General features: G+C 41.5%; 2 protein-coding genes across 3 annotated transcripts in view; both read right to left on the bottom strand.

Annotated features, from left to right (window-relative positions):
- The window catches only part of SLC19A2 (solute carrier family 19 member 2), a 13,155-nt gene extending 11,988 nt beyond the window's left edge, over nucleotides 1–1,167 (bottom strand). Inside the window, exon 1 of the mRNA XM_008631902.2 lies at nucleotides 1,059–1,167. Coding sequence (XP_008630124.1) covers nucleotides 1,059–1,167 — 109 coding nt within the window. The remainder of the gene's footprint in view (nucleotides 1–1,058) is intronic.
- A 5,010-nt stretch (nucleotides 1,168–6,177) lies between these two features.
- F5 (coagulation factor V) overlaps nucleotides 6,178–13,786 on the bottom strand; it is a 36,185-nt gene continuing 28,576 nt past the window's right edge. For both annotated transcript variants that reach the window (XM_017731958.1, XM_008631774.2), the window contains 8 exons: nucleotides 13,765–13,786; nucleotides 13,253–13,324; nucleotides 12,428–12,519; nucleotides 10,996–11,151; nucleotides 10,014–10,158; nucleotides 9,709–9,857; nucleotides 8,750–8,932; nucleotides 6,178–7,950 (listed from right to left, as the gene is read on the bottom strand). The exon at nucleotides 13,765–13,786 is cut by the window's right edge and continues 89 nt beyond it. In XM_017731958.1, the coding sequence (XP_017587447.1) occupies nucleotides 7,762–7,950; nucleotides 8,750–8,932; nucleotides 9,709–9,857; nucleotides 10,014–10,158; nucleotides 10,996–11,151; nucleotides 12,428–12,519; nucleotides 13,253–13,324; nucleotides 13,765–13,786 (1,008 nt within the window). In that variant the 3' untranslated portion in view covers nucleotides 6,178–7,761. The remainder of the gene's footprint in view (nucleotides 7,951–8,749; nucleotides 8,933–9,708; nucleotides 9,858–10,013; nucleotides 10,159–10,995; nucleotides 11,152–12,427; nucleotides 12,520–13,252; nucleotides 13,325–13,764) is intronic.

The raw sequence follows: 13,786 nt of genomic DNA, 5'->3' as shown, positions 1-13,786 counted from the left end.
CCTCCAGGGGCAGGTGCGCGCCTTTCCTGGAACCCCCTCAGCAAAGAGATCCCTGTCTGCTATGCTGTGCTTGTTCGTGCTTTCCTGGCCCAGACGCGTTCGGCCGCTGACCTCTGCCGCTTTCTTCCCTTTCGCGAGATAAGAGCTTGAATCACTTCTGTTTAATAAGGCAGAGCCTTGTTGTCCATCCAGAAGAAATATTAGACAAATGGGGAAAATAAAACGATTACATTCAAAGTCATTATCTAAAGTTTTGCCCACTACTACTGTTCCTAAAGCTTTGCCAGTCCTGTAAACTATTTGCTGTTTTTCTTCTCAATCTATCCCACATTTTCCTTCTATCTACTTGATTTGCCTTTCCCTTTGCTCCACTCCCTTGATCTCCACGACATTGCTACCACTGCTAGGGCTTCCTACTTTGTACCTGAAGTTTGTTCTCCAAACTGGCTGATGCCAGAGAGAAATCTCACCAGGGGTCAAGCTTCCCACCTGTGCAGTCGCATATCCTGCCTCCTAGGCTTGGGTGGGAAAGAACAAGCTCTTCTCAGCCCCAGAACAGATTCCTTGTAGTGCAGAATTTGACTACTATCTATTACTATTACATATTTATTACTATTTTATTACTATTCTTACCATTATATATGTATTATCATTTTATTACTGTTATTACCATCACCATACCTACAAAAAGGATCTGGGCCACACGATTACTCAGCTGTCTATAAAAAACAGCTAAATATTTTGGTCTTGATCATCTGGCATCAGTGGTTTGCTGCTTTCTGGCTATCATCTTGGTCTAGCAAAATTTTCTTTCTATTGTTCTCTATGTTGTCTTCTATAGAAAACATGTAAAGTTTATTAGCAAAAAAAAAAAAATTATATTGCCATTTCCCTACCCTTTAGCTTGAAGCAAAACTCTACATACAGAGAATCAGTTCCTGTTAATACTGGCATCCATTTCAGCCATAGGCAAGGAACGGCTGAGATTTTCAAATAACATGGTTAGAGTGAAATGAGCCAAAACGACTGATAAACACGTTGCCAGGGTTCCCTCTCACTTAGCTCCCGCAGCGCCTGTGTCCCGCTGGTATGTGGCCCAGGAGCGGGTAATAAAGGGATATGGGCTGTTAAAGAGGTGTTGTGCACCTTCTGACCGATCGGGGCCATCGCTTCGTGCCGAGCAGGTGCGGGAGGAAAGAACAAAACCTTGGAATCTCCGTGGTGTGCCCTGCCTAGAGGCAGCAGTTCCCACAGCTTCTAGCCTGCTCACAGGATCTGATGGGCGGCCGTGGTCTTTTCCAAATCAACAAACCTTAGAGCTGTGCCACTGGGGCCCTACTGCTGTTTCCAGTGGACTAGTAGAACGAGTTACATCAGTTTAGCCCTTTTCCTTGAAAAAATACACAGTCAGTCAGGCAACCTAGATTTCTCCACCAAAAACCAGAACAGAAAAAGAAACTGCAAAATTTTGATTTAAGTACTCCAGGTTTTCTCAGGGTTTCAGTTTTGTTCTCAAAAGAACTCACCTTGTTTTCATGGAATATTTTCAGCCTTTGGGAGCAAGAAAAAATTTTATTCCCTGATTTTTTACTTCTATCTTTTCTTTCCTAGCCTTCCTCCACATTTCTCTTTCCATCTCCCCACTCTACTAGAAAAAGTAAGGAAAGGTTAAACATGTTTGATGGTAAAAACCTCAATGCTTCCAATATTTTTTTTTAAGATGGAAGACATAAGCTGTGAAAAGTAGGGTTTCTCACACTTTCTTTCCTTCATTTTACCTATTTCCTTCTTCTCTCAACTTCCAGCCTACAGTGTGTTGTGTAGAAATTAATAAAATATATGTGCATGAAAAGTTCTCCTAAAGTCTTGCCAAGTTGTTTAGAGAAAAGCTTCTGTAAATTAAAAACTTTGCAAACTGCAATCTAGTAAAGCTGTTGTTCAGAATGCTTCCTCAGTATGTGAGAGCACTAAGATGATCTGATATTTCAAAAACTATCCAGAAGGAGAGGACAAAACAGATTCATCTTTTGCTGAGCATGGAAGGAACAAAGGCACAGAAATGTGACAAACAGCAGCAGCCACTTTTATTTTTTTGGCCATTGTAACTAATCTGGGGAAGTAGACTCCATTAACTAGTATCTATGTTGGAATGAAACAGAATTAGCAAGAACAAAAAAAATCCAAATTATTTCTGAAATGTAGGATGATTAGTTTAGATCAAAGCCTATAGATTATAGCTATCTGTTTGAACAGTAGACTGGGTATAACCTTGAAGGCCTGCGTCTTCCACTTCCAAACCCCAGTTGATCCTTTGATAATCTAGGGGCTTTCAACAGGAAACTCTTAAATATTATGAAGCCATAAAGGGTCAATTTAAAACCCTTGTGCATGGGGGGAAAACGCAGCATCGCAGTTCACTGGAACACACCTCATAGAGAAGCCAGTGTAAAATCCAAGCCTCCAAGCCCTGCAGAAGCATGAGGAAAAACAGCCATCTCTCCAAAATACAGGAGTCATTAGGAGACAGATTGCTATCAAAAGCCTCTGGCGCACAACTTCCCTTCTGCCCCGCACACCACAGCAGGTTCTGCATTGTGTCCAATGCAGACTGAAGCAGAGAGCTGCTAGAAATGAGGCATTCAGGGCTGAATTTGAGGAATCACTTGCCACAGGATATCAGAATAACTCCTGGGCTAAGATGGGTCATGTTGTACAACAGTATACATTTCCATTACGGACGTAACCATTTAAAATATTTTGCAATCAGCTACACGAGGAAAAAAATGGAAAAGCCGCTTACTTTATCTGCTACAAACAGTGGACAAATTTTCATGGGAAGTGCTAAAAGAGAGTACAATAGTGGTGTTACAAAGAAAAAAAAGCACTTAGAAGAAACATACCCTGCACTTTTATTAAATGTAGAAGAACATAGGTCAGTCTGAATTACTTGGTGCTTGGTGCATCTAGGTCACAGTGGGCTTAACACGGTATTGCTCCCATTAGAAACGGTGTTACAGATGTGCCCAGGAACCCTGAGAATGATCCCATGGCCTGTTTTGTAGAGTGTTGTACAAACCTTCAAGAAGATGCAGTCCCTACCTGGAGGAGATTGTAATTAAAGTATGATTCAAGCACTGGGTGTAACAAACAAATGGAGAATGGGGCACAGTAATGATAGGAAAGTGTAGGTGGATAAACTGGTTATGATGCAGAGCTAGCGTGAATAAACACAGCAAGAAGAGGAATATTTTACATGCATTAAGTGGAATAACTGACTCATACAAAACAGCAATTGGTCACCATAGGACAGTGCTGCATCTCATTTCTGCGGTGTTCCATGGAACCTTATTGATAAACAGTCCTCCCTAGCACATACATGGGTATGGACAGAGCCTTTACCTTCCTCTCTCAGCTATGTGCCAAAAAAATCTGTCACAAAAGACACCTCATGAGTATGAGTGCTTGTGAAGTTGCAAGTCCTCTTTTTGTCCCTTAGCACCATCCTAAAATTCTGATCAACCCAGCAGTGTTCATGGTCATTTCAGGGGGTGCTGGAGTGCGCTCAGAAGATTGGATTTTTGTCTGAAGTTCTGACCACATTCCTATTTGATGCTTTTTCTGTAGAGTTCTCCTGGCACTTCACTCAGAATACTCTTGCCATGTGCCCTCACTGATGTCTCTAATATGAGAAGAGCCCCAAAGCCCAGATTCACCTTTGCATCTGTGCTGATGCACAGTTCAGGTTTCTGAGGGAGTGGATGCAGAAATAGGATCTGCATTGGCTTTAAGCCATGGGTAATAGGCAGCTTTATGTCTCCACCATGCTTTGCTATGGTTTGGAGGGAACCATCCAGTTTTCAGACTCCTGGGAACCTTGGCGAGCTGGCTCAGCTTCAGTGCTGGTATCCCTGCAGTGCAGGAGTTACATTCAGAACTACCAGCAGAAAAACTGGCAGAAATGGAGGTTACATCTCCTCTAAAAGGCAGAGGTGTGTGCATCCATCCACATGAGACTGCCTGCATCAACTTTAGAGACTTTACAGGGCACTCTGTACAAACCTGTCTGGATACTGGGCTACTGCACCAGGCTCTGAAGAAACTACTGTGGTGCTGTCAGTATCTACTTCAGAGCTGCTCAACTGTCTTTACACATACTTCCAACTCCTTTCCAATCCAAGTGCAGACACAACCAGTTTCAGTGTCTGTGTGAAAAGAGTACAGCCAGCACCTCTGGAAAGAAAATAGAAACCTTGGTTACACCTAGTAAAGGTGGTTGTGAGTAAAGCACAGCCACCCATGTGTTATTCTCACCTGCAGATGGTCAGCTTTGGACACCCTGCAGCCTCTTGGAAGCTGGAATGAACATTAGAGGGCAGCAACTCCATTGAGACGCTGTTTGAGGCTAAAAGCAGTTAACTTTGGACCTTTGGATCAAAAGGCATCCATTCAGATTTGTGAAGAAATTATTTGCTCGATTACTCTGAACTTTGGCACCACATTTCTCCCTCAGTCCAAAAGAGATTATGTTTGCTAACCTTCATGCTGTCACATGCATCTTCAGTCTTTGAGAAAACTGCAGGAATTCTTGCTCTCCTTGTGTATTTTGCAAATAATCTCAACATACACAGGATTTCATTCCACAGTGTGTAAAAGGCTGTGCAAGACTGTTTTAACTACAGATTTCCAAAAGCCTTGGCAAATTCAATCTAAGCTGGCTGCTTAATAAAATTAAAATACTCTGTGTATGTGGTCCAGCTAAGATAGAGTTAATTTTCTTCACAGCAGCCTGTATAGTGCTCTGCTTTGTTTTTTTGACTAAACTAGCACTGATAACACGTTGTTTTATCTGGTAGTGGCAGTGTTTGCTTAGCACCAAGGCCTTTTCTTTTCCCCACCCTGCCCCACTGGTGAGGAGGCAGGGGCTGCACAAGAGGCTGGGAGAGGACACAGCTGAGCCAGGGGATGTAATATCCCAGACAGTGTGACATTGTGCTCAGCCAGGGGAAAGGAGAAGGATGAGAGGGAACTTTCAGAATTATGGTGTTTGTCTTTCCAAGCAACTGTCAGGAAGTGCAAGCAGGTGTGTCAAGGCCCTGCTTGCCTGGAAGCAGCTGAACACGTGCCTGTTGATGGGAAGTGGCAAATGAATTCCTTATTGTGCTTTGCTTGCATGTGCAGCTTTGATTTGCTCATTAAACTGGCTTTATATCAACCCACAAGTTTCCCTTCTTTTGCCCTTCCAATCCTCTCCCCCAGCCTGCCAGGGGAAAGCCATCAAGCGACAGAGTGAGGACTCAGCTGCCAGCTGGGGCCAACCTACTGCAGCCCTTTTTGGTGTCCAATGCGGGGCAATAGGATTCTGAGGTAACACCCCTGATTGGGCTGTGCTAGGTAGAATTTATAGCTGTTATTGGCAGGGCTTTGTACTTTCTGCCTTACTGTATATTAGAGTCTGGCATGTTAGTGACTGTTTTGGACTTTTGCTGTTATTGTAGCCCTTATCATCTTACTCTGCTGTGCAAGGGAACATTTTGTTATCAGCAATGGCTACATGTGTGGGTTGGCACAGGGCCCAGACATTGCTGCTCTACTGGACAGGCTGGAACACCAGTGGAATAGGGTTAATTCCCATCATAGCAGCCCATAGGGTGTTGTGGCTTAGATTTGTGACTAGGACAGTGATAACCACACAGGAGTGTTTTAGGTGGCACTGAACAGTGTTTGTACAGTATCAAGCCCTTTGCTTTTTGCCTCTCTGCCCTGCCAGTGAGTAGGGTGGGCATGGACAAGGGGCTGGGGAGGAGATGCAAGCAGGACAGCTGACCCCAGCTAACCAAAGTACTGTTCATTAGTAAGTAGAAGCAGAATCTTCAACTTGTAAAATTGATGCAGATGTACTGAGTCATGCTCCTGCAATCAGTTTTGCATTTATGTAACTTTACATAGAATTATACATGTGTGTGTGCGTGTATACATAAAGAACTAATTACTTATTTAGAACATTAAAGATCACTGCCTTCTTAAAAACAAATTATTTCACACTTATTACATAAAAACCTGGTTCTGCTGAAATTAAGAAGCACGTATTAACTGTTTTCCAAGGTAAAACCTCATTCTGAAGTTTACATTTCTTTTTTTTTTAGTGAATATGGCTTGTGTTGCAATTTCACAGCTGTGTCAGACAAAAATAAATAATATTTATTACACCATTACAAAATACTAAGAAACTCATCTTTAAAGATGTAGCAATTATTCATACTGTTTCACCATTTGAAATTAATTCTAATTAGCACTAAAAATTTTACTTTCCTGTTGCAAAATTTCAACATTACCAGAGCCACTACTGTAGAGGCAAATATACAAAAGAAAATGTTGATGCATTTCATGCTACAATACTAACTTTATTTTCCAGTGGAAAATTACAACAGTTTGTGACATAGCAAAAAATAAAAAAAGAAAAAAAGAAAATATTTGTTTAGTTTTTACACTCTTTTCACTCCTGTTCTATACCTTCTCTTTAAAATGAATGTTCTGTAAGAGAAAGAAATGAAAAACTACTGAAATAAAACTAGATAACACCATCCAAGGTTCAAAGACAAACTACTTTAAAAATCCAGCCTCCTGAATGGTACCTAGTGTGATAAGTGAAGTGGTGCAATGAAACAATTTACAGGATAGAAGCCCAGAACACTACTGAAAGCTTAGCTAAAATTCTGCTGGAACAATGAATTCATGGACTGTGTATCTATTTTCAGATGTAGTCATCCTGGGAAAAATCCATGTAAAATCTATGCACAAGAGTATTTCCATTAGTGAAAACACAGTTAAATCATAAGAGAAGATGCAGATGTTTCTGTTACCCAGTTTCATCTAATCCTCCTCTGCCACCTCCAGGCTGTACTGTTACTGTACAGCTGCAGTTCTCAAAGCTTTCCTAATCCAGGCAGCTCCCTGTCACAACAGTCTAAATGTGTGTATGGGACTGAGCATCAGGAGTTCTGAATTCTCATTTTGGTTCTCCCATTGCTGTTCCATGACCTGCCAGGTTAAATCACTTGCCTTCTCATTTCTGGGATGGAAGGTACTGCTGACTCCCTTTCCCCTTGCCAGGGCACTGAAGATGAATTATGTGAAATCCACTGCATTTCATGTGTGCTGGGTATGCAAGAACCAAACCAACAATGCCAACACACATTCTCTGAGAAGGGGTTGCACATACCTCAATGCTGAGACGTGTCCTGCCTTTGCCACAGTGTAGATGAAAGACATGTGGAGGAGAGGTCACCCCTACAATCATTTCTCACCAAGGCACTGCTGGAATGCAGCACTACAGGTCCAGATCTGCGCTGGTTTTCCCTCTCAGTCTTATGTATGGAGAACATCCACCTGCTATAGCTTTCTATTCCTCAGCTGTGCTGCAAAAGCATTACCAAATGGAGATAGTCAGGGCTCAGGATCAAGGCCAGAGTCTCCATTCCTAGGGATTTGGAACTTAAAATTAAGTAAAAAGTAAGACAGAGTACTGGTTATAATGAAGAAGTGATAATACTAATCAGAAGGAACTACCATTTCTTCCCAGAGAAAAGAAGCTGTTTTCTAAAGTGTGCATTCGTAGGAATGAAACACCTGCCAGAGAAATTTCTCAATCCCGCTGGTAAAACATTATGTTCCTTCGATGAAGCACACATCCAAACTACTAAGCATGACTGTTTTAAGGGTTTCTTAAACAACATGTTGTTCTGCATGATGACTGCTGGCAGGTTAAGAGCTCCCAGACTCGTCAGTCCTTTTCACAGCCAGACCCCCACCAAAATCACAGCCATAGAGTTCTACCCGAAGGGCAATCCCACGGTACCAGGTTTTTGGAACAATGCGGATGAACCTGGACAGGATGGGTGGGTTAAAAAAATTCTTGACATGCCCGTCGCTGTTTTCATTACCCAAGAAAACCTGCAAATACATAAACACAATTAGTTAAAAGGTGGCACTTGAAAAAAACCCTGCATTTTCTCTTTAAAACAGTTCCAAGCTGTTTTAAATGAGCCACCATCTACCCAGGGTAGATGGACTGGCTCATTTCTTGTTTTAAACAAGACCACATCAAGTTTCCTCCTAATGTGCTGGGTTAAAAGTAGCTCAGGCCAGCAATAGCAGTCTGAATGGATTAAACAGCCCCTGTTTCCATCCACAGCAGAAAATTTGCCATTCTAATTTCTAACAGACCAAACTCCCAAACTTCCCTTATTTTACCGCTGCTAATACCCCTTGTGGGTTAGGTTGGTGTAAGGTCATACAGGAAAAAATACAAAGTACTGTGTCTGCTCTGTGGGTACCTAAAGTTCCCCAGCTCTGCTATAGCCAATACTGCTCACTAACATTAATTTCACTTAAACAATCAGGGCAGAAATAAAAAAGCTAAAAGAGGCCCTGGGGAATCCACTGTTCACTCAAATTAAATGTCCTTGTGCATTCAAATTAAATGTCCTCCTTTACAAACTGTGTCAGCTCCTTTTATCACAACGTTGGCTGCATTCTCTGCAGATACGGTGTTCTTTCCTTGTATTATGATTAATTATGATCACTAAAATCAGATGGATACTGTGACATTATCTGTAGTAACCGCAGCTCCCTAGCACTTTAAAGCCCTGTGAGAATATCAATTTGGCTGGGCATTCTGCCTTTTGAGCCTTGACTGTGTCTAGCACCTAAAACCAAGCAACAATACCATTGCCTGAGCTGACAGTGATACCTTTGGCACTGAGCTTGAACCCTCTGTGTAGGATTTCCACTCGGAGCCGTTGTCGCTGTACAGAAGAACATAGGTTTTCACAAAGTATTCAGCTGACATGGATGTGACCCCCTGTGTAGCAATAGCAGTGATCTTCTTAACTGTGAGGAGATCAATTTGCAGCCACTGTTGGTTGTTGTTGAACTACAATTGATATAAAAGTTTTTCTATTAGCAAACATGTCTATGTCTGTATTTGCTTAAGCCAAAAATCTTGTTTACAGGTAGTTAAAACTGTATCAAAATACATCAAAACTCTATCAAAAAGTCCAGAAGAGTAAAGCTGAGGCAAGTCACAAGCATTCTTAGTGACCTATATAATTAACTTCATCACTCCAGGTAGTGTATTTGGAATCTTAAAATTTACACTTTAATTTCCAATACATAATGAAAAATAATAGAGATTTACCTCCAGTATTAAAACATAATACTTAATTCTAATACCAAATGCTCATACAAAAGAGCAGCTTCTAGCAAATCTCAAGGTGCTTTGTGAGGAAATGCAGCTCCATTTTGAAGACACAGAAGCTCACATGCCTTGCTGAAGGTCACCACCCCCAGATCCACTAGGCTGCACTGCCTATAAGCCAACCCAGAACAGGTTACTTTAACCCCCTTGAGACAAATATCCAAGTTGCACTCATCTCCTGAAATTAAACAGGCTATTTCCACAGAGAAGTTTTGCAGCCTGTGGCCCAGAGGACACAATCCATCTCTCAAAGTATGATTTCACTGCTGTTGTCAGAAGCTTAGTAAGTTCCCTGCTGAAGAACTGAGTGGTGCTTTTCCCAAAGGATGGTTGTGAAGTGACCCTATCGCACTTGGCACTGGACAGAGCATGCAGGAAGCACCATGATCACAAAGACAGCAAGAATCTATTAACCAGCTGTCCCCTGCTGCCTTCCCTGTTTCTCTCGTTACCTTGGCTCGCCAGGCATTCATCTTTCCCTTCTGATTGAGACGAGCAAATGAAGCATCCCATGTGTTAAACCAGGATGTCTTAGCAGATGAGGCTGTTATCTGGGTATTCTTGATCTCTCCACTTTCCATTCCAAGTGGCAAAGAGCAACCTATTGAGAGGAGCACCATGTCATCTCCCATACATCCAAGTAGCCACAGTGAAAGCAACAACGTTGGAATGAGAAGATCCACAGCTTTAGCTTCATTTAAAGTATGAGATAAAAAATTTGTCAGAATGGAAGCATCAGCACTTGACCAATTCTTACCATCCACTTCACAGCCCAGAAGCTCCATGCGAAGAGTAGGCCTGTTGTACACCTCAGTGGGGTAGAGTCTGATGTACCTAGCAATAATAGGGGGATCAATGATGTTCTCTTTTATCTCATAGGCATTGGAATTACCTTCAAAAATCTGTTAAAAAAGAAAGAAAAAAATCCACATATAATTAGTTTAATGCAAGCACAAGCTTGGATGCTGAAAGCCTGCTCTGTTACAAATGTAGTCTTTTTTATGCCCTTATCCCCATCCACACTGATAGCACACCCTATGCCGCAGGGCCACTTGAAATATCTCATGGTCCCATCTTAGCATATTTGGAAGTGTCTGAAGGTCTCAGTTTAAATAAGCAACCTTTTTTAATGTAGGTCTGTTAGAAAACATAAGCAAAGAAGCAAAAGGAGAGGTAAAAGACAACAAGTTTTCAATTTGGGAGTTGTACCACAGAAACCTCAGGGTAAACTGAAGGGAGCTGTAAGAGGTGGGGCTGGAGCAGCTGGGCATAAGATGAACCTCTCAGGGTACAACCACACTCACCACACAGGCCTTCTGCAGGCAATTCAGACAGTTCAACATTCAACTCCTGGGACAGATGAAAGGGAGGGATGAGAAGCAGAATCTAACACCAAATGAGGTAAGGGCCTGATTTTTAGTTCAGCTTCCTGCTTCCTTCAAAAAAGCAGCCAAGGGCTTAGGAAATAATAGTAGGGAGAGATGCCTATGAGAAAACCAGACCCTGCAAAGTCAAGGTCACAAGGCCAATCCAAACCCCAGTTGAGGTAGTTCCTCCCCTTAGAATTTGTCTTCTAGTCTGAATTTTATTAGTTTGGTTAATGCCCTTTGGGGCTTCAAGCTGTACCTACTAAGGCTCTAAAGGCCATAATATTTTCCACTTTTTCTTAACATTAAACAAAACTCAGTGCATCACTCAGGGATGCTGCCTAGGCTGTTGCCCCTATGGCACAGACAGACCTTTCCTGTTGGTGAGCTGTCTCCTTTGAAGGTGTTCCACGTCCGCTTGTCTTTGCTGTAAACAAGAAAATACTTCTGGATGTACAAGGACCTTAAAAACTGCTTGGCTCCCTGTGTCTGTATCCCAGTGAGCAGAACTTGTCTTCGGAAGTCCACCTAGCAACAGCAAAGAGCATTTATAAAGTCAATAATGCACAGCAAAATCCATATAATTATTTGGCATTTACACAGCAGCTTTGAGCCCTGCATTTTAACACCCACAACACTAACACTCTCTAAAGGAATACCAGATACCAGAGTCCAAATTAATGCCCTCTCACTCTCATTTCATTTGTGTATTTCTGTGTGCATTTAATTTCAGAGGGCACCTTAAAGGGTTCAGCACTGCCCCACAAAGGCACCTCAAAAGTATCTGTGTGTCTGTGGTAGGCACAACTCCCCCCGCCCCATTTTACAGAGAGGCCAAAGGAGCACAGAGAAATTAAAAGCTCACACTTTTATAAGCCACCTCTAATTTTGGATACCTAAGCTGCAGAAAGGCATATGACATTCTGAAGTGCTGAAAAGCCACCATTGTTGCTGATATCATATCTAAGCACTTAGCACATAAAAACAAATCTGGAAGGTATTCTTATCAGCAGTGAAACTCATTCTTTGGGACATGCCCTCCTCACTTCTGCATGCTTCACTTCAGTAACCTCAGCTTCTCACTACCCCAGCCCCCTGTTAAATTCTTTCTCTTCCCAATGTTATTTCCAGTTCCACATCAGATCTCCCAACCTTCTCACTCCACTTCCACTAAATTGCTAGTATGTCAAATGTTAGCAAGCCAAACACAACAGCTGAACTTGATTCTTTTTTGTCTTCCAACCAATTTTAATGAGATGTATAAGAAATCAACTATCCTCTCTAAATTTGGGTGCGAATTTGCCATGTGATGCAAAAGTCACTGGGATGGAAAAAACCACAGAAGTGGGGTGACTGAATGATGTAGTGCTTGAAGACATAATTATAAGCTTAGTTTCCCTGTGAAGCCAGCTGAGCTGTGTCAAGTGGGACATGGCAGCATACAAACAAAGCAAAAAATTATCTGAAGCAAAGCTTGAGGATATTACACTTTAAATGATCACTCAAGAAACACATGCATATAAATATGTACTGTTAGGTAGACAAAGGAAAAAGAAAGCAGTAGAAAGAATGACTCCATTTGCCTACAAAATGGAATAATCTGAATTGTGAGGGTAACTGTCCAGTCAATGAGCCTCAACAGCAGCAGAGACTGGGTTACCCCAGGGAAGAAGAACAGTTTATGGCATCACCAATCTTGCCACATCTTTTCAGTTTTCCCCAGCAGTCCTTTCAGTGACAAGTGCAGCCTGACCTTCTAAAATAAGCTGTAGGAAAATCGTAACTCCATGATGTTGTACTGTACCTGGATCCAAGGGAGTTCTTCCTTCATTATAGTACTCCAAGCATTGTATGTTCCATAATTGTTTAATCGGGCTAACTTAGGTTCCCAATAGTCTACAGAGGAAATATGAATGAAGCAAGAATTAAGAGGTATTGAAAAAACATAAATTGAGGCTGTCATTAGCTTTGAGTACCTTATTTCCCTCCCCCCCCCCGCCAAGGACAAAGAAAAAGGGAAAAAAAAAAAGAAGAGACTCTAAAATTATATTATAGGATAATTTGGACATGGTCAGCAACTGAAAGTCATCTGTACCCTGCAAAACTTTGGAGTTGGCAGAATGACAAAAATAACAGCCTTTTATGTAATATACTGTCTGCTAAGTATAATTTGGAATTTGGCACCAGGGTCTAGAGTTTGCTAAACAAGTTTTGGCCTCCAGCAGGATCGGACACAAAATGTGCTCTACATTCATGGAAGAGAACTCCTCTCTGCAAAACAAGGTTTGCAAGTTAAAAACTGATAGAGAATATATATGGCAAAACAGCTTTCAAGCCTTCACAGAACTCTGTCAGGAACGAAAGAAAGAAAATCAAATTCACAAAAAATTAAGTCTTATTAGCTTGTGATACTAATAGCAGACCTGTGACACTTAAAATACCATGATGATTGCTACCTAACACAGCTCCCAGTCTCTGCTTGCAGCATTGGAGAGATTTTTAGCCTGACAGCTGATCCACTGCTGAACTGATCTTGAAAGACATAGGTGATGCCAAAAGAATACAGAACTGCAACACTTTGCTGGGGGTGTTCAGGAGCATGCATGGACCTTTTCAAGGATAAACTCACCTATGTGATGTGAAGCATCGATCTGCGAATCGAGTATAACTCCACTTTCCAGACCCATTGGAATCCTGCACTCTAAAGGGAGCACAGTAAGTTTGTTGTTTAAGAAAATGAAGGCTATTCTAATATATATTCTGGTGAAATCTAAGACAACATCACTCAGAACAATTCCTAGTAATTCTGTAACACCACTCCCTTCCCAGGGAAGTCTAAATTAATCTTTGCAATTTCTCTCAACAGATTAATCCACTGGTCACTGTAGGGATTTTTTTCTAGCATGCTAAAGGAATAAAGATAGTATGCTAAATAATTCAAAGCTAGCATTGCTGGAACCTAAAAATTTTTTTTCTAGAACAAATTTACAGTAACCACTCCACCATGTCCTTGAATACAGATAATTTCCTCTGTTGTTTTTTTTACAGAACAATCTCCCAAATTTATTTTCAGTGATCCCAAAAGCATGGAGAAAACTTCATAGCTTGACTTTCCCAGCCAAAAACCACTCTAGTTCATACCTTTCTCTATAACCAAATAGGA

This window comes from Corvus brachyrhynchos, unplaced genomic scaffold (genome assembly GCF_000691975.1).
Source record: "Corvus brachyrhynchos isolate BGI_N302 unplaced genomic scaffold, ASM69197v1 scaffold3, whole genome shotgun sequence".
NCBI classification, from domain to species: Eukaryota; Metazoa; Chordata; class Aves; order Passeriformes; family Corvidae; genus Corvus; species Corvus brachyrhynchos.
Note: the sequence above shows the minus strand (reverse complement) of the source record. Positions and strands in the feature narration are given on the sequence as shown.